Below are 25900 nucleotides of genomic sequence, written 5' to 3' on the forward strand. Positions count from 1 at the left end.
AGTAAATCACGACTGAATTCTAAATATCAAATTCCTGGTTTAACTTTTAATTTGCGGCAAACTAGCTGTATAGTTCTAATTTAAAACCGTTTAGAATAGTAAAATAAATCTCACATGCAATGGGTTTACAAAAACTGTTCACATATAGGTATATCTATAACTTTGGGAAAACATTTCTCCAGTAATTTAAAAGGTCGGTATTGCAACTGAAAGATCGCGCTAAAATGAATATTAATAGCATACAGTAAGTAGTCCAATACGGAAACGACGCTGGTGTCAATTTAACTAGTACAGCAAATGTTAAAACCCAGCAGTGATCTCTTCAAAACACTTCAGATATGAAATGTGTACTTAAATTTAGAGAATCGCGTATAATTGAAAAAAATATGAATAAGAATAAATACTGAGAGCTTGAAAAGTTTCTGAAGAACACTCATTTATCAGATTCAATAACAAGCTCACCCTTTGACTCACTTGCTTTCTGTCGGATAAGGGAACTCTGAAACAGAACCCAATGCGATCCAGAGCTTTGTGACGAGAAACTGAGTACGTGGTTTTGAAAGTCTATTAAATATAAATATAGAAATATAGAGACTTCATATTTATAGGATCATTCGTTCCGACTTTTGTAGATGATCAATTTGGATAATTAGTGTTTGTACAATGGAATGGCCGACGGGAGCAGATGTTCAAATTTTAGCAATTAAACTGCAATAGCTTTACATTGTTTATCACCTAGAAATATGACATGGACCCAGGGGTAATGATTTGAATCATAGTATTATGAATGAAATTCAGCGCTATTAATCCCTTTTATTAACGTGGAAGAGCCATAAAAATGGTTAATTACGTTTGTGTATGTAAATGAGATAAATAAAATAAACATTTTGGATACTTCACTGAATTATTGACGACAGATTTGCAAATGGAAAATAATATACATACTGGGACAATATGCATTTAATTTCTTGATTAAACATTTTAATAGCGACAATACGCACCAATGTGGTGAGACTGTAAAACTTTAGTAATAAAGACAAAAATATATAAGATATACATCGACTTTATGTAATTGTACACATACGTGTATTTTTGTTGAGTTACAAGAGTGATGTATGTTTCAACTTTGCAATTATTGTGTTATTTGGAAAGCAATAATTGAGGGGGACTTGCAATTAAATTCATTACGCATTTGTGAACAAAATCGGTGGTGTTGTGCTTCCAACATTTAGAATTTGCTAAAATGTGGAAGTAGTGAAACAATATAATTATACATATACATACAGCTGAGTTGATATGCAAAAGCTTGCTCTGCGTATAACCAGGTTTTAAGTCGAGGCAAGCTACTGGCAAACAAGTTGATGATACAGGAGTTTCAACAGTCTCGTGTAAAGTCAGCATTTCGCAAATTCTATGGTCGTTATACCGATCTAGTTTGCCAATACAACCTATCATTGGATTAAATGTTGTCTGACTCGTTTCATAGCGATTGTTAGGCCGTTCTTAGTACACTGATTTTGATTACGGGTAACTCCGTTTACCTGGTCAGGCTATAGGGTTCACGGCGGGTGTGACCGGTCAACAGGGGATGCTTACTCCTCCTAGTCACCTGATCCCACCTCTGGTATATCCAGGTATACAGGTTTGACCTACTCATAATTTTGTATCATTTATAGGCGTTATGAGATTGATCACTATGATACTGCTATGTATACATTTTTGTAAAGCTTCTGAAGATGTAATGAAAGCGCTAAAGCTTTACGGAGGATTTCTGTGTTTTCTTTTCATATTATATATATATATATATATATATATATATATATATATATGCATGTATGTATGTATGTATATGAGTCAGTCTTATTGATTTTGCTCATGTTAGATAATCTAAATATGTATTTTATACTGTTGATGTACAGATAAGAATTCGTAAGATGTTGGTGTGTTGCATCGTGGACAATGCATTCCTAACGAAATATTTACTTCAAAGGAATGTCGAATAGACGATAAAGAACAACTTCTTGAGAGAGCAAAGAAAGAATTGAAAAATAAATCACAGGAACCCAAAAGTAGAATACCAGTGAATGGAAATCATGACAAGGCAACAAAGATGTAAGAAATATAAGGAAAGAGGAGGGTAGAGGTAGGATGGTCAGTGCAATATAACGAAATTGTAAAGCAAGTTGGACCAAACGCTAGTGGGAGAACTCATCTTCAATGTAGATAAAAACTCGCAGGGGTTGAAAAGAAAAGCTTGGGAAGTTATCTTTTTTCCAAATGAAGATTCTCATTATGATTTCCATAAAAAGTTGAAGATTACGAACAGTGATCAATTTCATAATTCCTGTAAAGAATACAAAATTAAGAGTTGGGCAAACACGGATCCCTGGATATACATGTACCAGAGGTGGGATCAGATGCGTAGAAGGAGTAAACATCCCCTGTCGACTGGTCACACCCCTCTATATCAGCTGAATGGTGTTTAAAGTTTCAACGGCCTCCGTGGCCGGGTGGTTAAAGCATCGCGCTCAAAATCACACGGCCTCTCACCTCTGTCGGCGGGAATTCGAATCCCGCTTGCACCGGTAAGTGAGAAAGTTTCCCAGTTTACTTGCGGAAGGTCGGTGGTCTCTTCCCAGGTACATCATATTTGGGTTTTCTCGTTCGCCAATAAAAACTGGGCGCCACCAGATACCTGAAAAATTGTTGAGTATGGCGGAAAATATCAATCAATCAACGAATTGTTTTGACTGATCACCGTCCAATGAGAACATAGTAGGCGGAGCCAAGACATCAGCGCTACCTTGTGAATAAAGCAGGTGTCGGGGTGGGGTTGAATTACTGATGAATCCATGGAAGACAAATTAAGACAGCAGTTGATGTTGATTAATATATCTAAATACAATAATTTTCATTTATTTATCCATATATATATAATACAAAACATATTGTATATATACACAAAACTCGAATAACATTTCACTGTTAGCGCTTTCGGCTTTAATGCCTCTTCATACAGTTATAAACTATATATATATGTAAAGCCTATAGTAAAGTTCTTTATTATATGGATACCCACTTCCGCTTTTGCACAGGTTTGAACTCACAACCTACGGAAACAAGTATCCTATCAGCATGAGAACAGCACGACGCCAGAGCACTCGACAATCTAGGCAAATCAAAACTTGCTTTTGGTGACGATGGAATTTTCGCCATGTTTGTGTGTGTGTGTGTGTGTGTGTGTGTGTGATATGAAATCGAAATTAATAATAAGAATATATAAAGTACTATCGTTGGCATGAGTGAACTGTCGTCTGCAATATCAACCACATGTACACAACTATAACCATCTGTTAACAGGGTCACGCAATCTCCTCATTTAATGATAAATGCTTTCACACGAAAGCCGTAAAATGTACTATATAAATTAACCAACAAAAATCTCCTAGTGTTCGTCAGTTTATTCTAAGATGATGTTGTCTTTATTCTGCCTGTACGTTGCAGCCATATTTTTTCCAACAGACGCTAAATCACATTCAGGAAAACTTGTGGATTTTGCTGTCTACGAGAAGAAACTTCAGGGTCTTCATGCCCAGTTTCATCAGTCAGCCAAAACGAACGGCTATGTGTTGACGGTAATTTACAGATAGCTTGTTATTTTAAAAATTATTTAAATTAAACAAAATTATCTAACAAATTTGTTTTAAAACTGATCTTATTATTACTGATGGCATTACACCTTGTCTTATATCTGACTTTGAAGGAGACACATTTTGAAACGAAAGTGAAAACCATCTGTACACATTCCGGGTGTTCGTCATCTGCTAAAGAAAAGAAAGGTAATGTATTCATTTGAAAATATTCAAAGTGAGATGAGATGAAAACTACCACTTCTAGAATAAAACTAAATCAGCAACAAAAACATTATAAGTCTAGAGACAAAATGCTTAAGTAATAATCTTCTTGTTTGTATAATTTTATGTCCCATTCAAGAATGGTTTCCTCGTGTAGTAACGTCGCCAGCTTTAGATGAAATGTCACAATACTTACCTATGTATGGAGCTTAGGGTTACATAATTCAAAGGTTCTTCATCGTGCCAACGCCCAGCATGAAACGGGACCTTCGTATTTTAAGGTCACATTCGAAAGTCTCGTGACTTGTGGATCTGCTGGCGGGTCCACAGTGAAGGGACAGTCGTTACCTTTATTAATCACCTCTGGTTTAATGCGGAGCCGGGATTGCTAATCTAACGCAATCTAATTAAAATCAAATCCTAAGATACACTCACAATCGCTACAATACGCAGAGTATACGGCGCGGATCTAAGAAGTTGGATTTTGATTAGATTGGATCTAACGTGGACTCCCGGGTTGCAACGCGAATGTCCAAACCACTAGCCTAAGGTGACTAGTGATAATGTAAAAACTTGACTAGTAGAAATTATAGCGGTTGTCGAGTCGAAACATTGTAACTAGTGATAATATAAGAACTTGGCTGGTAGAAATTATAGCAGTTGTCGAGTCGAAACATTGTGACCAGTAATAATGTTAAAACTTGGCTGGTAGAAATATAGCGGTTGTCAGGTCAAACCGTAAAAATGAAATATTAGAAAGTAAAGGACCTGGATACATGTAACGCGCTCATATCATTCACTGCTGATTACGACATCAGGATTTCAGAAGAGAATTATACCGTTATCATTCACTGCTGATTACGACATCAGGATTTCAGAAGAGAATTATACCGTTATCATTCACTGCTGATTACGACATTACGACATCAGGATTTCAGAAGAGAATTATACCGTTATCATTCACTGCTGATTACGACATCAGGATTTCAGAAGAGAATTATACCGTTATCATTCACTGCTGATTACGACATTACGACATCAGGATTTCAGAAGAGAATTATACCGTTATCATTCACTGCTAATTACGACATTACGACATCAGGATTTCAGAAGAGAATTATACCGTTATCATTCACTGCTAATTACGACATTACGACATCAGGATTTCAGAAGAGAATTATACCGTTATCATTCACTGCTAATTACGACATTACGACATCAGGATTTCAGAAGAGAATTATACCGTTATCATTCACTGCTAATTACGACATTACGACATCAGGATTTCAGAAGAGAATTATACCGTTATCATTCACTGCTAATTACGACATTAGGATTTCAGAAGAGAATTATACCGTTATCATTCACTGCTAATTACGACATTAGGATTTCAGAAGAGAATTATACCGTTATCATTCACTGCTGATTACGACATCGGGATTTCAGAAGAGAATTATACCGTTATCATTCACTGCTGATTACGACATTAGGATTTCAGAAGAGAATTATACCGTTATCATTCACTGCTGATTACGACATTAGGATTTCAGAAGAGAATTATACCGTTATCATTCACTGCTAATTACGACATCAGGATTTCAGAAGAGAATTATACCGTTATCATTCACTGCTGATTACGACATTAGGATTTCAGAAGAGAATTATACCGTTATCATTCACTGCTAATTACGACATCAGGATTTCAGAAGAGAATTATACCGTTATCATTCACTGCTGATTACGACATTAGGATTTCAGAAGAGAATTATACCGTTATCATTCACTGCTAATTACGACATTAGGATTTCAGAAGAGAATTATACCGTTATCATTCACTGCTAATTACGACATTAGGATTTCAGAAGAGAATTATACCGTTATCATTCACTGCTAATTACGACATTAGGATTTCAGAAGAGAATTATACCGTTATCATTCACTGCTAATTACGACATCAGGATTTCAGAAGAGAATTATACCGTTATCATTCACTGCTGATTACGACATTAGGATTTCAGAAGAGAATTATACCGTTATCATTCACTGCTAATTACGACATCAGGATTTCAGAAGAGAATTATACCGTTATCATTCACTGCTAATTACGACATCAGGATTTCAGAAGAGAATTATACCGTTATCATTCACTGCTGATTACGACATTAGGATTTCAGAAGAGAATTATACCGTTATCATTCACTGCTAATTACGACATCAGGATTTCAGAAGAGAATTATACCGTTATCATTCACTGCTAATTACGACATCAGGATTTCAGAAGAGAATTATACCGTTATCATTCACTGCTAATTACGACATCAGGATTTCAGAAGAGAATTATACCGTTATCATTCACTGCTAATTACGACATCAGGATTTCAGAAGAGAATTATACCGTTATCATTCACTGCTAATTACGACATCAGGATTTCAGAAGAGAATTATACCGTTATCATTCACTGCTAATTACGACATTAGGATTTCAGAAGAGAATTATACCGTTATCATTCACTGCTAATTACGACATCAGGATTTCAGAAGAGAATTATACCGTTATGTATTTTGAAATATATCTAGAATATATGCGTAAGATTACCATTAATGAATATTTACGAAAACATTACCTAGGAAACGAAAGGAAGTGCACCAAAGAGTGGAAAAAATTTGGAGGAAACTGTTATAAGCTTCTATCTAAATCACAGAACCAGAATTCAGCAAAGGTAATATACAGTATAAATATGTGATATATTAATCAAATTAAAGCAACGAAAATATAATATGTAAATCTATAGAATGTATTAACAAAATCGTCACTGCGTAATTTATTCGGTATTGACACAGATATAACAATAAAAGATATCATGCACAGCGCTACATGTATTTATCATTAATATATGGTTTTTACAAGTGCATCAAAAGTCGCGATGTTATCTTCAACTTCAGCTCTGGTTTAGTTTTGAATCAGCTATTACCAACATTCCTAAGTCTTAGAACTGATTTCTTCAGACTACAACTATCTTTCGGTCACCAACACTCGTAAATGTCGTAATAAAGTACTCTTATACAAAGTCGAGATATGTGTACAGGGATAGCTTAGAATATGTAGTGTCCTAAGCGTTAACATTAAACGGTGTAAGCGTTAACATTAAGCGGTGTAAGCGTGAACATTAAGCGGTGTACGCGTGAATATTAAACGGTGTAAGCGTTAACATTAAGCGGTGTAAGTGTTAACATTAAGCGGTGTAAGCGTTAACATGAAGCGGTGTAAGCGTTAACATGAAGCGGTGTAAGCGTCAACATTAAGCGGTGTAAGCGTCAACATTAAGCGGTGTAAGCGTTAACATTAAGCGGTGACTGATCATTTCCAATATGACATATGAGCGGGTACTATATTCTTTTTTTCTCAGTATGCATGATTTATCTACACCACCCCAGTAGACCACGCATATGTCACAAAGTAATACAAACCGGCGTTCCAATTATTTATATTATCATCAGGAATCCTACATCAACTTATTGGCACTATCTTTCATTAATAGAGCGCATGCAAATCACTGAATGCAGATTTGGCTGACATTACATCGGAGAGTGAAAACGTCTGGATTCAAAAGACATTCAGTGGTATTCCTATTCATTTCTATCCAAGTATACTAAGATAAATCACTAAAACACTAACGAATATACATACATACACTCCTCAAATTATCTGCTTCATTAAGAGTACTCTATTTTCAGACGGACATTAGCGTTATTTGCATAGAAATTTTATTGATGTTGCAAGTATATCTGCACACCTGTATAAATATTTGACCCGGTTTTTTTTAGTTAAAGCAAAAGAAATGATTTTTACACTAGAAAATATTTGCATTGACCATGTTTATCTGGATTTCTTACCATGTTTATTTAGAACTCAAGGGGAAAGTTTGGATCGGAGCTACAGACAAAACAAAGGAGGGAGAGTGGAGGTGGTCTTCGTCTGGGAAGTTGTTGACATTTGGTGCTTGGTATAAAGGAGAACCCAACAACGATCGGGGCATTGAAGATTGTGCTATTGCTAAAATAGATAAAGGGAAATTTCTCTGGAACGATGTACCATGCAGTTACAAATATCCAGGATCTTTGTGCAAGAAAAAGGAATAAACAATGTATATATACAATTTCAGAAGTTGAAATATAATTTCAGAGATTATTAGTATTCAATTACATGGTATATGTATTGGTTCATATTATGGTTGAAATTTTAGCATTATTAACTAACCCTGCAGACTTAGATTATTGAAACCTACTCAATTTAGTACAATATGAACAACAAAAACAATATAAATATGTGTTCCTCGAATAATAGACAGCATGGATATATGTATCAATATAATTGAAGATCATTCTTCTCTTTGCAGAGCATTCGATAATGAGTGTTGAAGTTAAAAATACCCATGGAATTGAATAATGAAATAAAAAGAAAACTGAAACACCAGTTCTTTATGGTTTTGCATCCCACATGGGTATCGAAAGTATGTCTTGGAGAAGCCTTTTAAGTATAATACAACTCTGATTCAGTGAAAATATTCCAGGTCAGGTTCTACAGTATATAGTGAAAGAATGTTCAATAGGAGAACATTATTTGAGTTACTGTGCTGATATTGGATTCCAAAACGTCACAAAACCCTTAGGAAGATACATTGCATACGGATATAGGGCTCGCGGCGGGTGTGACCGGTCGACAGGGGATGCTTACTTCTCCTAAGCACCTGATCCCACCTCTGGTGTGTCCAGGGGTCCGTGTTTGCCCAACTATCTATTTTGTATTGCTAATAGTAGTTATGAGATTGATCATTGTTCGTTATCTTCACCTTTCATTGCAAGGTCCAGTGTAATCTTTACCAAGTTCTTAACTACTCATGAACATATCTTATAGGGGGCTAGAAGGTAAAAATCAAATATTAAAAAATCCTCAGGTTAACAAATATACCAGAGGTGGGATCAGGTGCCTATGAGGAGTAAGCATACCCTGTCAACCGGTCACACCCGCTATGAAAAGATAAACGGAGTAATCCGTAGTCAAAGTCAGTGTGTTACAAACGGCCTAGCGAGTGGTATGAAACAGGTCAGACAGCATGACCCAGTGCTTGGTTGTATTTGCAAACTAGAACGTTATACCTACCACAGAATTTGCAAAATGCTGGAATATTGCTCAATACATTAGGGGAAATTGACGATGGAAAAGCTGAAGTAATCCGGTGGGGAACTCCATCAGAGTGGTGTTAAACAAAGCAAATTTTTAAAATGACTAATCACAAGAGATGAATATTTCCGTGTTTCATTTTTATTGAAAAAAACAGCTGTCTGTGATGTAAAAAAGTCTAGTCTTTAATTGATCGTTGAGAATAGTGGTGTAAGGTGTTGAAAAGTTAATTAGGAAGAAACCCCCGTAGCATCAACGTATTAATATTTCTCAATTGCCTGCCTCGTAAATTATCATATGCAGAACATCCTCTCGCGCATCAAATCAGATATAAACATTGTGTGCAGATGGTAATAGAATATCGCCGCATGATTATGGTAAGTTAACGATATGGAAGCTGAAGTCATCCCGTTTGTCATCAGTCCAATTTTCAAATAGTTTGCCGTTAACATTTATATTCAATAAAATATCAAAACATTCGTTACGTGCACAAATTACGCCAATAGACTGATCCTTCAAGTCTTCTTATTCGTTAAAATAATTATTTGGTTGGTTTGTTGTCATACATTCAGTCGATAATGTTGAGACGACACCAGCCGTAGGTGAAGTACCACAAATTTAGACCTATGCTTAGCACTCAGGGCCCCATGCCATGGTACGAGTTCTTTTTAAAGGTGCTAGCGCGTGTCGCGACGTACGACCTCCGTTTTTAAGGTCATATCCGAAAGACCCGTGATTCTCACTCCTGAATGCCGAGCGTTTTGCAAAGAAGCAATCACTACCTACAACTATGTTTATATTATATCTTGTGAGTCACATATACCAGAACCACTCCAAATTGAGACTGGAAAAACCGAGGTCCCGTGTCACAGCAGGTGTGGTACGAAAAATATCCCTCCCTGCTCAATGGCCATAAGTGCCGAGCATAGGCCTGAATTTTGCAGCCCTTCACCAGCAGTGGTGATGTCTCCATATGAGTGAAATATTCTTGAGAGGGACGTTAAACAATATACAATCAATCAATCATGCTTGTGCGAAATTAGTTTTTCGCGGCCCATTGTCCGCCTAGGTGCGACAGTTGACGGGGTGTAGAAATTGGAGTATAAAGTATTTCTAATATAATGGACCTAAGCCAGTGGTATATGACTGACGGAATTGCTCTTTCACAACCAAGCAATCGAGAACGAGATTCAGCGCGAACATTTGCTACAAACCCAGAATGAGCACGAAACCATCCCAGTTTTACTTACAATTTACACTGGTATTTTATAGTTTTCTTTGAAACCCTTCTTAACAGACAATTCTAACACAATTTCCGTTATGTTGTACTTTTGCGCAGTTTTAATTCCGTGTACGGCAGACGAAATGGAATCCACGTGTTAAATTAAATCCTTCTTCCGTTGAACAAAAATTGTCAATGAATGAAATCAACATACCTTCATAATATCGATAAATTCTAGGCGTTTCACATTTATATTCCATGGCGTATATCTTCAATACTCTATATCTTCTTGATATTTGCATGACACAGTTCTTAGAAACGTGGCATCGTCACTCGATGTAGTTATGACGTCATCATTTTGCTTTTACATTAGTCAGACACGATTTATACGACAGCAGTAGGATATTCTCATACATTTTCATCCTAATAGCTGTGTAATTTATTTTGTGTTGGAATGAATTTACAAGATTAAATACATTCACATAGTGAATTATTTATTCCAATTATGACGTCAGTGACACGTCACATTATTTCGCTAATTTTATTCCAAGGAAGTATTTTATAACCAGACTTAACGTACCCGCGCTTCAATGCTTAGCTAATAATCATTTTAGATCCGATTTTATAAGATTGAATGCCACGATTAAGGATGTACGCTACACCAGAGAAATCAAAGAGAGCCCATGACACGCCGTTTTGGACTACAGCCAAGACAACACGTGATCAATACAATACAATACCTCAACAGTGTATGTTCCTCCAGAGTTTCATCCAGTGACTTATGGGCGTGTCAAATTTTGTCCAATCAGATAGCGTTGTTTGTTTCTGCGTACACAGTCGGACATAGGTCGGAGAAAAATGGCGCTTGTTTGTTGTTTTTTGTTGTTGTTTTTTTTTGTTGTTGTTGGTTTTTTTGTTGTTGAGATGCTGAGTTATTTTTTTTTTTTACCTTATCAAGGAATAGTATTGCTTAATAAAATATACTATGGTGAAGCATTGCTCACACGGAACTTGTAAATCGGATAGCGGGTATCCGGATAAACTTATGGGTGCGAAATCCATCCCATCCCATTCCTGGGGTGAGCGGTAAATGTAGTACGGCTGAAACCCGAATGCCGAAAGTCCCGGATAGCGATTTTTTTTCGATATTTCTCTCTTAATGCTGCATGTAATAACACACAATTTGCAGAGGTTACTGTTTGTAACCTAGGTACATAAAGATATAAACTTTTTCTGAGAATTCTTCTACAAAAGTACCGAACCAGAATTTTCACCTGCCAAATAGCGGTAAATCTAGTACGTTTTATAATGTAAAACTTATACGGTACCAATTTTGATGCACCAGATGCGCATTTCGACAAATAATGTCTCTTCAGTGATGCTCAACCGAAATGTTTGAAATCCGAAATAACTATGAAGTTTTAGAGCTAAATATAGCTAAAAACAGCGTGCCAAAAAAGTGGAGCCAAATTCGTCCAAGGATAAGAGCTATGCATGAGGGAGATAATCCTTAATTTTGAAATGAATTTCTAAATTTTATAACAGCAATTAAATATACATCCGTATTTTCAAGCTAGTAACGAAGTACTTAGCTACTGGGCTGTAGAGACCCTCGGGGACTATCAGTCCACCAGCAGAGGCCTCGACCCAGGGGTCTTAATGGAAAATTTATACGGTACCAATTTTGATGCACCAGATGCGCATTTCGACAAATAATGTCTCTTCAGTGATGCTCAACCGAAATGTTTGAAATCCAAAATAACTATGAAGTTTTAGAGCTAAATATAGCTAAAATCAGCGTGCCAAAAAGTCGAAACCCAAACACGGTCGAAGACACTGACCGATTTCCACAGTCCCTTTGTAAATACTGGGTTCTAAGTAATCCAATTCATGCAAAACCATGATTAAGACTACATTTTATGTTTCTATGATTATTTCCAAAACACAGAATAACAAAAACGGCTGTATTTTGTGACCGTGATATTGTTTTAATCGGAACAAGTAAGTCCCGGCCCTTAGTTTGGTAAATTCGTACCTAAACATGTAAAACAATAGTTGATGATGTCTTTCGGTAATTAGCAATGGTTATAAAATTAATCATTGATTCCGTTGCCCAGCTCTGGCCACGCGAAGGATCCTAATTCCCCATTCACCCAAGAGTCATGTTATTTTGAATAAAAATCTAAACCCTGAAAGTAAAGAAACTATACTCCTTAAAGCAGATAATGTAACCCAATTAATGTGCTTCAATAGTTCGTCTTTTTGCCTAAGAAATAAAAAGGAATTATGATAATAGAGTCTTTAATCGTCTCGATGATGAAATGATAACGTTAAAATTTGTCGCTTCTCTTCGATAAATTACATGATAATGATGACTACTTTAAATTACACTTCCTATGCATTAGTAGCCTACACTGCATCAATTGAATTATAAAATTATTCTGTTAATTCAATAACGAATATGCTTCAACAACCGAAGTTTAAAAAGAAACACACTATTTATAGTGTATATCAAAGTGGATTGAAATATTGCAAAAGAGTAGGTGTACTACACATGTATAATTACAAATAATATGTAGGGTGACACAATAAGATGCGCATATTATTATAAATGCACCATATATGCAAGTGCGATTTATTTAAGTTATCTTAGATATCTACAACTCAGTCTGATTCAATATTGTCTATGTTTAATGCTAAAACGAGGACTTTCGATAGATCGCATTATCAGCGAACGTATTCAGGTTTCAGCATTTATAAAACGTACTAGATTTGCCGCTTTTTGGTATCTGAAGACTCTGGTTCAGTACCTTCTTTATGGAATTCCCAGAAAAAGTTATATGGTTCTTGTTCAATAGGTCACAAACAGTTATCACAATAAGTTTGATGTCATTCTATCAACTATTAAGAGAGAAATCATGCAAAAATCGTTATACGGGATTTTCGGGTTTCGGCCGTACTACATTTACCGCTTTCCCATTCCCGAAGCCAAAGTCTGATCTCGACAAATATCGCTCTGCCGAAGGCCACATTCGCAGCTAAACGTTGACAAGATTACGAAGCATACATATTATATTCTGTATTTCGCAGAATTTATATTCCCTTCAACTCGACATAATATTCCAACTCCATTAAAACAGAAGCACACCCAAACCATAATGCTGAACTTTCGGCCATTTTGTCGCGGTGCTAAATCGGGTTCCAACCCTCCATGGCTTTCTTCCACACATAACAAGGTTGTTTTCACCTACACATCTCTGAGGTTCGTCACCAAAATTCACTTTAGACCACTGATTTTGAACGTCCCGCGACCTCTTCTCTAGATACACCATGACAAGCGTTTCTTCATGCTGACATTTTTGATTACGACTTTCCTCTTATACACACCTCTGGAGAAGCCATTTTCTTTAAGTCGACGTTTGATAGTCTTCTAAGACACTGATGCTGGTCTGTTTTCATTAAACCATACGGAGCCCGCCGATCTTTGTTTCGATTCTCTGGAGCTTCCGATATTCTCGATCGTCAAGGGAATGAGGCCCGCCTGATCTTGGCGAATTTTCTATCAATCTAGTGCTTTGAAATTTACGGACAACTCCATATACTGAATCCAGAGATCTGTTGACACTGCTTGCAATTGCTTATATTTTTTTTTCTTTCCGTTTGAATGTAGCTCTAAAATAACTTGTTTGAAGGGTTGTGAAATTTCTGGATGCTTCGTCTCCATTTTGTTACCAAGATATATAATGTAAACAAAACTATGAGCAGACGATAAAATAAACGTAATGTCGCACGCGACTCACACTGATCTATCTATATTTCAAGGAAATTTCTATAACTCGAACCCCGAACAGAAATTTAAATTATAAACAGATTTTATCACGCGCGGATCTATGACATGTTGCCGCGACGCCACTTTCTTCTCAACACTTTTGTCCTCTACTGCAACAACATCTACTCACAGTTCACATTGATACTACACAGGTATTTTTATATCCATAAGATGCAATTCAAAAATTAATCATATATGTACAATAATTTCCAGGCTAAAAAGGTTTTCGCTAGTAAAAGGGTATGTCAGTAATAATACGAAGTGTCATCAAATTCGCAACGAGGAAGTTTGTAGACCTTAGATTGCAAACAAAATTAAAGATTTGTAAATAAATTTTTGATGATTCCAAATTCTTTTGGCTGTGATTTGCACCCCACTTGATGTAACTTACAACTAATTAATAATAAAATTACCTAGATGCATTTTTATGTGTACAAATTCATTGCAGTTGTTGCCAGGGGGAAAATATGCGGAAATCTGAGTGTTCAGGACCTAGGGAAATTCTCTGTGAATCGTGCTAGCGATTCACTTGCATATATAAATAACAGATATAATGTTCATTGTCAAAAAGGTGGGGGACAGCCCCCTTCCCCTCTTAGTTCTACGTGCCTGATTTTAATTTTAAATTTTCTTTCAATAAAAATGTGGGCCCACAGTTTCAACTTGGTTTTAATTTCTGCTGTTAAAAAATCACAGAAAACCCAACATTTATTCAAATATCATCGTAAACATATGGTATCCGGATAGGGCCATTTGCAAAAGCGTGACTGCGCGTTACAATCGGATCACGCGCTCGTCTTTTTTCCGTAACCGGTTCATTTGGAATGTGCTACACGGGCAGATGAAAACAACCCATGGTCTCGCGCGGAAATGAGCTAATGAAAGAGACGTATCCGGTAGTTAGTATTTATCCGGAATGCTAGTGCGCAATGGCGGCAATAAACAAATGAAGCGGATACGTTGAAGGAAAAACTTCTTTATTTCTTTCTTACCGTTATGTAGACCAGTGAAAATAATGAACAACGATTAATCGCATAAATCCCGTGAAGAATACAAAACTGAAAGTAGGGCAAACATAGATCCCTGGACATATCAGAGGTGAGATCAGGTAAGTGGGGCATGGGGCTATTCTATGCATGAATGAAATGCAAAACTCACTGTCTGAACCAAATTATCCTACTGGTTTCACAATCCCATTACATCGAGATGATCATTGTATTTTCGTCCAACCCCCAACAAAAAATCGGAAAGTAGACATTGATTTGGGGGAGTGCACATCAACAAGGGGGGGGGGGGGGGGGGGGGGGGGGCTAAAGTGTTGAGATGAAAATGGGGGGCCCGAGGGATGTAATCAAATTCATCAGTTATAGCATGTATACCAGAACTAGTAAATGCACAATTGGCTGGAAAAAGAGCAATGTGGACTTGTATAATTATATAAATGTGTATATGTTTAATTGTTCAGAATGCAAAGTTGCAGTATGTATTCACATAGACATATAACGAATAACATATATCTGTTATATGTCTATGCCCGGGGCAGGGTTGGCAAAAAAGTGGTCGATATGAGACCGGTGGTCAATACTGGTTAAAACTGGTTAATACTGGTCGATTGAAAATTTTTTGGTATACATAATATACTTATAAGTCATAATATTACATAAATAATGTACAAATGACTTTGTTGAATTGGGGAAGATGTAAAAAAGTTTGTTCAAATTCCTTGATTTAACAAGAACTACCTTAGTATAAGTATTGTTTCATCAATCTTCATTTTAACTGTTGAATACTGTTGAATAAACATTTGAGGGTGGGTTAGTGATGTTTTCATAACAATAACAGGTACACTGGTCATCTCTGGTCCCAGCCTATGCTTATTAACACCTGTCCACTCTGCTTCCTGGGCTCAGGTAATGTCCAGCTACCTTTTATTCTTAATCTGTACAGGTACATGTATTAAGAGGCCTGTCTCCAATAATCAAGCTATGTTATAGAACTGTGACCCTCTGGTAAGTACCGAAGATATTTCGGTCAGTTTTAGCAAACCAAATATATTAAACTTATGAAATTACATTTGATTATCTAATGAAAAATATTAATCAACAATTGATCCATATAATGAAAAGACTTAATTTATCTTTATCTTTGCAAGAAATGTACAAAAATAGGAAAATGGACAGTTTAAATCACAATTGACCATTATTGACTAATTGGGGAGTATTGACCGGGACGGTTAAAACCACTGGTTAAAACCGGGGGCGGTTTTAACTGCCCAACCCTGCTATGCCTCTATGGTATTCAGAGATAGATCATACTAACTAATTACTTTTTCTTTAATGAAGTGAATTTATACATTACTTGTTTCTCCTAACTACTACTTTATGGCATAAATTGAAGATTCAGTCCTTGGTGTTGGAGATCTTTTATCTTGAAAACAATAGATGCTAGTGCCACACAACCAAAGAATGTAGTAAACATACTGCTACCTTTGCATGTATTAATTAGCAAATTAAGGTACTAGTAAATATAAATGTAAGGAACAAATGTCTAGGGTGTTTTTTATCTATTAAAAAGATTGTATCAAACTCTAAATCTAATAAGTAAAATTTTGTAATATTCCAGCTTCAGGAAGTTTATCCTATCATAATGGAGGTGATTAGCTACTTTGAACCTACTTTCATGGATCTACCATATTATCTTTTTTTTTACTATGGCATTTGATTTTATGTTACTTTTCAAAGAAGGTGTAATATATACGTATAATGTGCATCACATGCAATTTTAATGATGCAGGCAAATAATTTTGATGCAATATGAAAGGCAAGCTGAACTGTAGATCTACCCAGATTAGATTCAATAAGAATTAAAGGTCAAAACCATGGTGGTTACACAAAGCATCTGTATACAAGATTTTTTAGGCTTGTTAAATGGAAAAATTATATGAAAATAATAGTCTCCAGTAATATCTACATTTTAACTCATATGAGAAATCTTATAACAGTTTCAATATTCAAACAGATCATGAGATGGAAACCAATGTAATTGAGACGAAAAGGGAGTACAACTCGAAATATCAAGGAAAAACAAGAAATGCCATTGTGAATCTGCAGATGATGTCCTATACAACCATCCTTCCATGACACATGCAATGGGAAGGTAACAGCTAAGTATATACATATAAATGATATTAAAATCCCATGTGCTCGTTCCATATAATGTCCCTTGAACATTACAAGTATTTACTTATTCCAAATACATGTAGTTCAAAATTAAGTCAGAAATTCTAAACATTTTTATTTAATTAAAGTTTATTTCAGGAAACAAAGCCTGTCTGAAACTCCAAAATGACATTTCCAGAAAGTTGAAGAAAGGATAAAAATGTATCTACCATCTTACAACCCAGATTTCATTCCACTGAAAAGAAAAGGGACAGGGTAAGAAGTTATTATTAATAAAAGATATATATATGCTGAAACATCTTAAAAGATATATTGTTAGCTCACCTGAGCTGAAAGCTCAAGTAAGCTATTTTAATCACTTTGTATCTGCCATCTGTCTGTAGACTTTTCACATTTTCATCTTCTCCAGAACCACTGGGCCAAATTCAATCAAACTTGGCATAGATCATTCATGGGTTAAGGGGATTCAAGTTTGTTGAAATGAAAGACTATGCCCCCTTCAAAGGGGTGATAATCACAAAAATGTAAAAATAGGCCGGGGGGGGGGGGGGGGGGGGGGGGGGGGCATTTAAAAATCTCCGCAAGAACCACTGGGCCAGAAAAGTTCAAAGAACAAGGTACGATTGTCTACATAAAAAGGCCCAAAAATTTTTCTCTCTATAAAATGTGTCTGGAATTAAACTTAATCAGGGTTTTAAGAAAGTAAAATATATGCCAGGTATATTATGTCAACAAAATCAGAATGATATTCCTAAATGGATAGCATTATGACATCACGAACAAGACATTTCCCGCCTTTTTCTCAAAATAAGCCTGAAAACTGTCAAATGTCATACAGATTATTGCTCAGGAAAAGATGTGCGCATTTGTCGAGCAAAATGAAAATTATATATATTGTGTATTATTTTAAGATGAAAAACATGCTTCAATATGAATTTGCTCGACGCATGCGCTGTATGTTTTCTGAAAGAAAAACCCCATGAATTTGTGGATATTTTCATTGAAAATGGCATTTTTGCTATTTTATACCAACTTCAAGTTCTTGTCATTTGACACAAATCATGTTGCTGATCAAATTGAGCGAATTTTGGGTTTTTTAATCTATTCCTTATTTGAATGCCAGGGTTTGAGCTCCAAGTGAAATCATCGATATTTTGGGCCAGATGACTTTAGAAACTGTACCTACTTCTTTACATGACAGCTCTCTGTCATAGTGCAGATTCAATTTTGTTAAATCATGGCCCCAAGGGTAGGGTGGGCCACAATAGGGGATGAAGGTTTTACATACAAGTACTGTATATAGGAAAAATCTTTTTTAAAAATATCTCTTGAATTATTTAAGCTAGGGCTTTTATATTTTGTATATACATTTTTTACGAAAAGTTCTTTCATGTGATGCAACGGTGTTCGATCTTGTGACTTTGACCTGGAAGTTTGACCTACTTTTGATAAAAATCTGACCTATTCAATATCTCAACTATTTAAGACAGAGCTTTCATATTTTGTATATAGATTTCTTATGGCAAGATCTTTTGTATCATGCATGTACCATGATCAATTACTTTGTGACCTTGATCTTATCCAGAACAGCAAGATCTTGTCGATCATATTGGTGTTGAGGCATTTCTGTGTAATGTGAATTCATTTTCAGTAATGTTGTGATCCTTTGGGGCTCATGTAGGCTGGGGCCACAATATGGGATCAACATTTTTCATAGGAATAAAGACTGAAATCTTTTTAAAATCACAACAGCTGTACAATAGCAGTGCCAAGGTGACTCCATTGAGCGATGTGGCTCTTTGGCCTCTTCTACTGTTTAAGACGCATGTATTTAAAATTTATTATAGGGTATATTGGCATTTATTTTTTCAGAAATTTTGCATGTCCATGTCTTGGAAGGTGAATAGGAGGAAATTCAAAAGATGCTTACCATATCAGATGGTTGCAGTGGATACTGGGGATAAAGTAGCAGAAAATTATGGAAAACAGGGAAGTGGCAGCCAGGACTATGGAGGGGAGGTGACAATGACAGTGAGATGGCGTTAGGTTGGACACCAGAAGGGAAGAGGGCATTTAAGAGACCGAAAACAACCTGGAGAGGAACAGTAGAAGCAGAAAGAAAGATTGCAGAATGGAGAAACTTGAATGAGATCAAGATGGTAGCAATAGAACAGAGTGGGTTGGAGAGAGTCTCGGTCCTATGTGTTTTGGCATTGAGAGACCTAAGTAATGTCTAGATTGTTGGAGATAGGATGACCAGGAATATGAATGGATGTGCTGGAAACTGTACTAAGACCCTTATGTATTTGGATAGATTTACATACCATCATGATTTTGCTATGAAAAACTTGAAAAAAATCCTCAACTCATATTGTAGCTGACATTATACATTTGTACTTATTAATATTTCAAATGAACATATATTTAGATATACAATATCTAAACTTTGGAGTCCATGTACATCTCCACATTGGATAATAGGTTATGATATATGTGTGTGAAATCTTTTCCTATGGTATGCACATGTTAACACATTAGTTTAAATGATGATGTACCGGTATATCTTATGACTATGGAAGAGAATGTGTTCAGAACAGAATATGTGTCTAGAAAAGAGTTGTTGCCCTTGAATGTAATTCATTATTTACATGGGGTTGAAAAATAATCCAGCACACAGTAGTACTAAATGCATTATGTTAAAATACATTTATGAATGGTATAAGTGATACTGTCAATTACTGATTAATACACTTTGTGAAATCATATTATTGTTATGTTTAATAAATTTCAAGACTGCACCTTTGTACATTTTACAATATAATATTCTGCACTTTGTTATCAAATTATCTTAACCTAATTTAAGAGTTACATATTCATTAACAGCAAGTTAATTATGATATGCTATATAGTTTGTCAAAGGGGCATTAGCTGTGAAAGTGATGGCAACCTTTTTATTCAAAATCTCTCATTAAGAATATATATTAATGCCTGATAATAATATTTATTTTGTACAAAAACATGAGAAACCTAATAAAACGACAATAGATTGTCACTTTTAGTGTATAGAAATACATAAGGACAAATTATTGTCTTGCAAGACAATAATCATTTAATTATCAAAATTCATGTGATATTCATACACATTCATGTGCCTGTTTTGGGGTTAAAAGGTGTTTGAAATAATTAAATGCTGGTGTTATCACTGAAATATACATGTATGATATGGAGCAAATTTCATTTAATTCATTTTTTGGTATCAAAATGACAGCTAATGCCCCTTTAAGAATAACTATTTTCAATGCACATCATAATAACCTTGTTAAGCTTGAAAGAATATTGGCTATAAGGAATCTTGATCATAAATGTTAAAAATATTTTTAATTTCTCTCAAGGAGTTCCTTATAAACAAACATAAAATCATGATTATAGTACATTGACTCTTGAGTGTTTCAATCTGTTAGACTTTCCCATTTTATTGCATTTCTTGGAAGTTGTGTTAAAAGAATTGGTGGTCTTGAAAAAGGTTGTTGTAGTGAACAGCAAAGGTCAACTGCTATTCAACAGTCTGTATACCTAGTCACCAAGGGCAAGGATAGAGGTCATGTGGTTCTGCATTTCACAGGGCCAGTTAAGGGGCTAAAAGAATATAGTGTTAATGACAATTATTTCCATGAATAATGAGAGACATCTCCCATCTCTTGTTATAGTGTTCTTTAAAGATTTTGTGGGAGATGAGAAAAACTTTATTTGATGCACAGACACCAAATTAAAAGTGGAGCTTGTTGATCCTAAGTGACATCCCTGCCATTATCTTCAATGTAGTCTTTCATGTGTCTTATAAAGGTTTGCAAACACTAGTGCTTGCATAATGCACAGACACGTGAAATGGGTAGTGTACATGTACAGATGTTGTGTACACACCACCACCCCTCCACTGTCTACAAAATATATACCTGTAGAACCAGTACTATCACCAGAATATGTTATTTCCCCACCGATCACCTTCTTAAGTCATTATGAAGTCAGTTCTACATTCTATGAGCTCTGGTGAGATATTGATACATACCGTACCACTGGATCTAAAAGAAATCCGTTTTACCACCGTCCCATTCCAATTTGATATCCTTTACTCTCATGTGCTTTAAATCAGAGACGGGATACTTTTAACTTTGATAAAGTTGAATTTTCCATTATATTCACATGCATAGTAAATTATCATCCCTTGCGAATTATGATATACCGGCTGACACCCCCCCCCCCCCCCCTTACGTTGCATGGTAGGATGAATCCGCCCCCTTCTTTACATGTATGGTGTTGAAGTTTGGAATAGAGAACATCTGTTATGGATTTTTGGACCCTTTTTTATTTTTGTTTGATAGTCAAGAATTTTAGACGATCGCGAGTTATCCTCTGCTACCCCCCCCCCCCTTTCAGAGAAAAAAAACCCACGCAATGTGTCTGTCTGATGCTCTTAAGATTCTTATGTGCAACAAAAATGGAAATTCAGTAAAACTTCCGGCAACTTTCTTGCATATTGTATTGAAAAAAATAAAATTGATTTATAGTCAATGTTAGCCCTAAAATAATATATGTCTCTGATAAAAAGCCTACCAAAAATACCGTGTAATTTCATTCCAAATGTACCTAGCCAAATTTGTCATGTAATTGGATATGTAAGGTATTTTATATCTATTAGAAAATATTTTATTAAGATTAATTTTTCGAATTTGAATATGGCGTATTATACACCAACAATTATTCCGGAAATATATTATCTATTGGTGACGTTTCACCCAAGTAAGTATAATCTCGCGAGAATACCGCTTGTTTTCATCTGCCCGTGTAGCACATTCGTTCATTTGCGGTTACGGAAATAGCCGAGTAGTTACGATTGTGCGCGTTAATCACAACACGCCGTCACGCCAACAAGCAATACGCCTTCGCGCCGTGTTACTTGTTGTCGTGACGGTGCGTTGCTTGTCTGCGTGAAGGCGCGTTGCTTATTGTCGTGAGAGCGCGAAGGCGCGTTGCTTGTTGTCGTGAGAGCGCGAAGGCGCGTTGCTTGTTGCCGTGAGAGCGCAAAGGCGCGTTGCTTGTCTGCGCGAAGGCGCGTAGCTTGTTGGCGTGAGAGCCCAAAGGCGCGTTGCTTGTCTGCGCGATGGCGTGTTGCTTGTTGGCGTGAGAGCGCGAAGGCGCATTGCTTGTTGGCGTGACGGCGTATTGTGACTAACGTACATTCACGCTTTTGCAAAATGGCCCTATCCGGACACCATATAAACACGATTTCGATTTTCTTCAAATTGATATACGTTGATGATTTTTTAAAACAACATATGTGTATTTTCAAAAACAATTAAAATCAATATGAAGATGGAGTTAAGAACTGCAAGTCAATTAAGAAAAAAAATGTTCAATTTCTTTTACCTTTGTTTTCTGTTTTTAATTAATTTGTTTATGTACACGTAATTTTACCATAGCTACAACGTGTTTTAGAAATAATCTTCAATTTCGGAACAAGAGAAGGCCCTGAAACGTCAGGAAGACCTGATTACCAAAGACTACGTAGATATTGTCGATGTCCAGCATCTTTTGATATCAATTTCAGAGTATTTGTATTTGGGTTTTTTGGATGACTGTTCACAAATATGAATATTTCCGAGTTTCATATTTATTGAAGAAGCAGCTGTCTATGGTGTCAAAAAGCCTGGTTTTTAACTATCATGCAGAATGGTAGTGTGGTGTAAAGGGTTGTGTGTGTTTGGGTTTTTTGTTGTTGTTGTTGTTTTTATTTTTTGCTGTTTATTTCATTCTTGTTTATGCTTTGTGTGTAGCATCGACCCAAGCGAAACTGTTCACATCTTAAAGGTAAAATATCATTGATTTCCCACAGGATTGAAGGTGATAATGCTGATAATATGAAAAATAAAATTTTAAACATTGCAAGATATTTGTTCCAATGAATAATTATTACAGAGAAATTAAATATATTCCTTTATGTTGTTAAAATAATTTGATATTTGGTTTGAAAATAGGAAAAAATAATGTAATTTAAAGGCAGGTGTTTTCACTTATGAACGTTATGTCAGCCACTAGAGAGTGGTTTTCAATAGCTCTGTTGTAGAAGGGGAATTATAAAACAACCATGACTGGAATTAACTGATATACAAAAACATGGTTTCAGGTGAAAATATTTAATATCCTTGGTTCTCTAGACAGCGTTTTTTTTTTTTTTTTTTTAATTTTCACTCGACACTAAGCGTTCCGTTCAGGTAATCAGCGCTGATGGACTGTGTCTTTCCTCTTTAATTCATTACTTTCGCTCAGACACTTATCATCATGCCTGTAATTAAAAAGGAAAACTTCCAATAAGTAACTCCTCGGTGACTTTATACTCTCTCTCTATTTTGCCTTCTTATGATATCGACCTCATATTATAGAGTATTCTGATGGAACCGGAGGAATTTACTGGAGTCGATCTGAAAAGGTTTTTCCCCTCTCTTTAATGAATTAGAAAGGATATAACTTCGTTATGAAGGAAAATATATGGCATTGATATCGGCATCGGTCGATTTCGTTGTTTCCATCTGAAACATTTGGGTAATATATTGATATGCATTTGCAGCTTTTTACTTATTCAGAGTAATTTCCATGTCTTGAATATTTTCTGATGAATTAACATTCTGCTTGAAGTTTTTTCTATCATTTTATTAAATAAAGAACATTATAATTATGTTTATTGTTCCAAGAGTTTTTACTAGTCACACCGTCCATACTTCTTATCTTGGGGTCTGGATTGCTATATTTTATAAATTGATCGCAATGTCGTAAATCAGAGTGTATCCAGTGTTACCAATTCATTTATTTCGTTCAAACCATGTTAAACGGTACATGGGGTACAATAACTATAATGCAATGTACATGGAAGAAAAATCGTCAGAGGTTCATATATGGAATAATACAGCTTTCTTAGATACCAGAGGGAAACATGAAATACAATTTATGTACAAATAAACATAATTGTAATACGTTTAAGGGGTAGCAGAAGAACAATTACGAAGAACAACAAACAATCTCAAAAATATGAGAAATAAAAACAGAGATTTCTTAATATTTTCATATCTTGAGTTGACAATAAATTAGAAAACTTCAGAACATTTGGTCTTTCATAAAAAAAAATTGTCTATGTATTTTTTTCTTAATTGTGAAAAAGTTGGACACTGTAAAATAAAATGGAATTCATCTCCTATTTCTCCTTTATTACAAAATGTACATAGTCTTTCATTCAGGGGAATACCATGCCATCTTCCTGTCTCTATGGGTAAACGGTGATTTGAAGTGCGAAATTTCATAAATAATTTTCTTAATTTTACAGGCAGAGTAAGTACATATTTCTCTAAACGAAAACAATGTTTGAAAAGTTTATAAACCTGGCCCTCAGAAGAGTCATAGAGGTAGGTAGGTGGTATGGAATATCATTAACTGATAGAAATGGCACACTCTGTAACACTGGTAAATTAGCCGACGAATACCACTTTATCTTAGTATGTTAATCCCTATCCACTTTACGAAAAGAATATTTGGATTCTAGATGTTGCCAAGTACCAAATACATTGAAATTTAGAGAATTAATGACATCAAATTTTAAAACATTAAAAAAATGTATATTTATTTCTAAAATTCAGGAGTTAGTCTGCTGTCCTCCATGTATATTTATCAAATGTCCTAATCTCTTTGTAAGCATTATGCCCCCACCTCCATTTTTGTGCTAATGAACATATCTGAATGTATTATTTATACCCTTGGAAATATTGTTTAGATAATTACAAAATCAAAGGTATGTACCTCATGTACCATTGTGAATGGTTTGAGCGAATAAATGAAATGAATGAAAACGTCCTTATAATATAGCATATACATATACAGGTATTAACTAATTTTAAATTTACAATTGGTAACTACATGTATATTACTATCCCTGAATAAGTTAAACTGTGAAATCCCACTATATTCTTAATTTTATTCACGGAGTGACCTTCAGACAACACAACCGAAGAGATGTACAAATAAAATCACATCATTGCTTGTTTCAAAAGTCACAATTCAAAGTTTTTAAACACATTTACATATATGTTTATGTCATACTTCAGAACAGTCGATATGTGTTTCTCATATTCTTAAAAAAATGATTACAGCCTCAACCCGGTACCACTTTATCCATAAGGAATATATTCATTGCACATTTCTTTGCATTCATGTTTCGTGAGGAAATCGTATGCATGCACATTCAAATTAAAGAATCCTACAAATTATTTATTTCACCACACACACACGCTCGCACACACACACTGGAAATCAACTACTACAGTTCTTTATTCACTCAAAACCAGATCTTATAAACCAAGGTTACTGGTGTTGTCAAATCTACTGCCCTATAAACAAAGGTCACGGGTCCTGATTTCATGGTTTTTACAAGTTAATGAAAACAATAAGTGGTAATAGGTGGTAAAGATATCTAATTAATAATACCTTAATTGAAATCTTGGTCGCTCAATAAGTGTTAATCTAATTAATAATACCTTAATTTAAACCATGGTCGCTGGGGGTTATCTCATACATGTACGTGAATAAAAATGA

At 35.4% G+C, this 25900-nt stretch overlaps 1 protein-coding gene and 1 long non-coding RNA gene across 2 annotated transcripts; both read left to right on the forward strand.

Moving 5' to 3' along the window:
- The first annotated feature begins 3470 nt into the window (after positions 1-3470).
- Positions 3471-8202, forward strand: LOC125672420 (CD209 antigen-like protein C). Its single transcript, XM_056161460.1, has 5 exons — positions 3471-3635; positions 3764-3839; positions 6483-6574; positions 7394-7475; positions 7762-8202. Exons 1-5 carry the CDS (start codon positions 3471-3473, stop codon positions 7992-7994), a joined length of 648 nt encoding a protein of 215 aa, XP_056017435.1. The 3' UTR covers positions 7995-8202.
- A 7208-nt stretch (positions 8203-15410) lies between these two features.
- On the forward strand, positions 15411-20064 carry LOC130054325 (uncharacterized). Its single transcript, XR_008802640.1, has 3 exons — positions 15411-17243; positions 17395-17521; positions 19139-20064. It is a non-coding gene; the product is annotated as an uncharacterized LOC130054325 (long non-coding RNA).
- Positions 20065-25900: the final 5836 nt, after the last annotated feature.

Source organism: Ostrea edulis, chromosome 4 (genome assembly GCF_947568905.1).
Source record: "Ostrea edulis chromosome 4, xbOstEdul1.1, whole genome shotgun sequence".
NCBI classification, from domain to species: domain Eukaryota; kingdom Metazoa; phylum Mollusca; class Bivalvia; order Ostreida; family Ostreidae; genus Ostrea; species Ostrea edulis.

Excerpts from the sequence above, each read along its gene's own strand:
- LOC125672420 (XM_056161460.1), top strand. The coding sequence starts at position 3,471 with ATGATGTTGTCTTTATTCTGCCTGTACGTTGCAGCCATATTTTTTCCA. Across the intron at positions 3,636-3,763 it reads CGAACGGCTATGTGTTGACG|GAGACACATTTTGAAACGAA; the intron begins GTAATTTACAGA and ends CTGACTTTGAAG. Across the intron at positions 3,840-6,482 it reads ATCTGCTAAAGAAAAGAAAG|GAAACGAAAGGAAGTGCACC; the intron begins GTAATGTATTCA and ends AACATTACCTAG.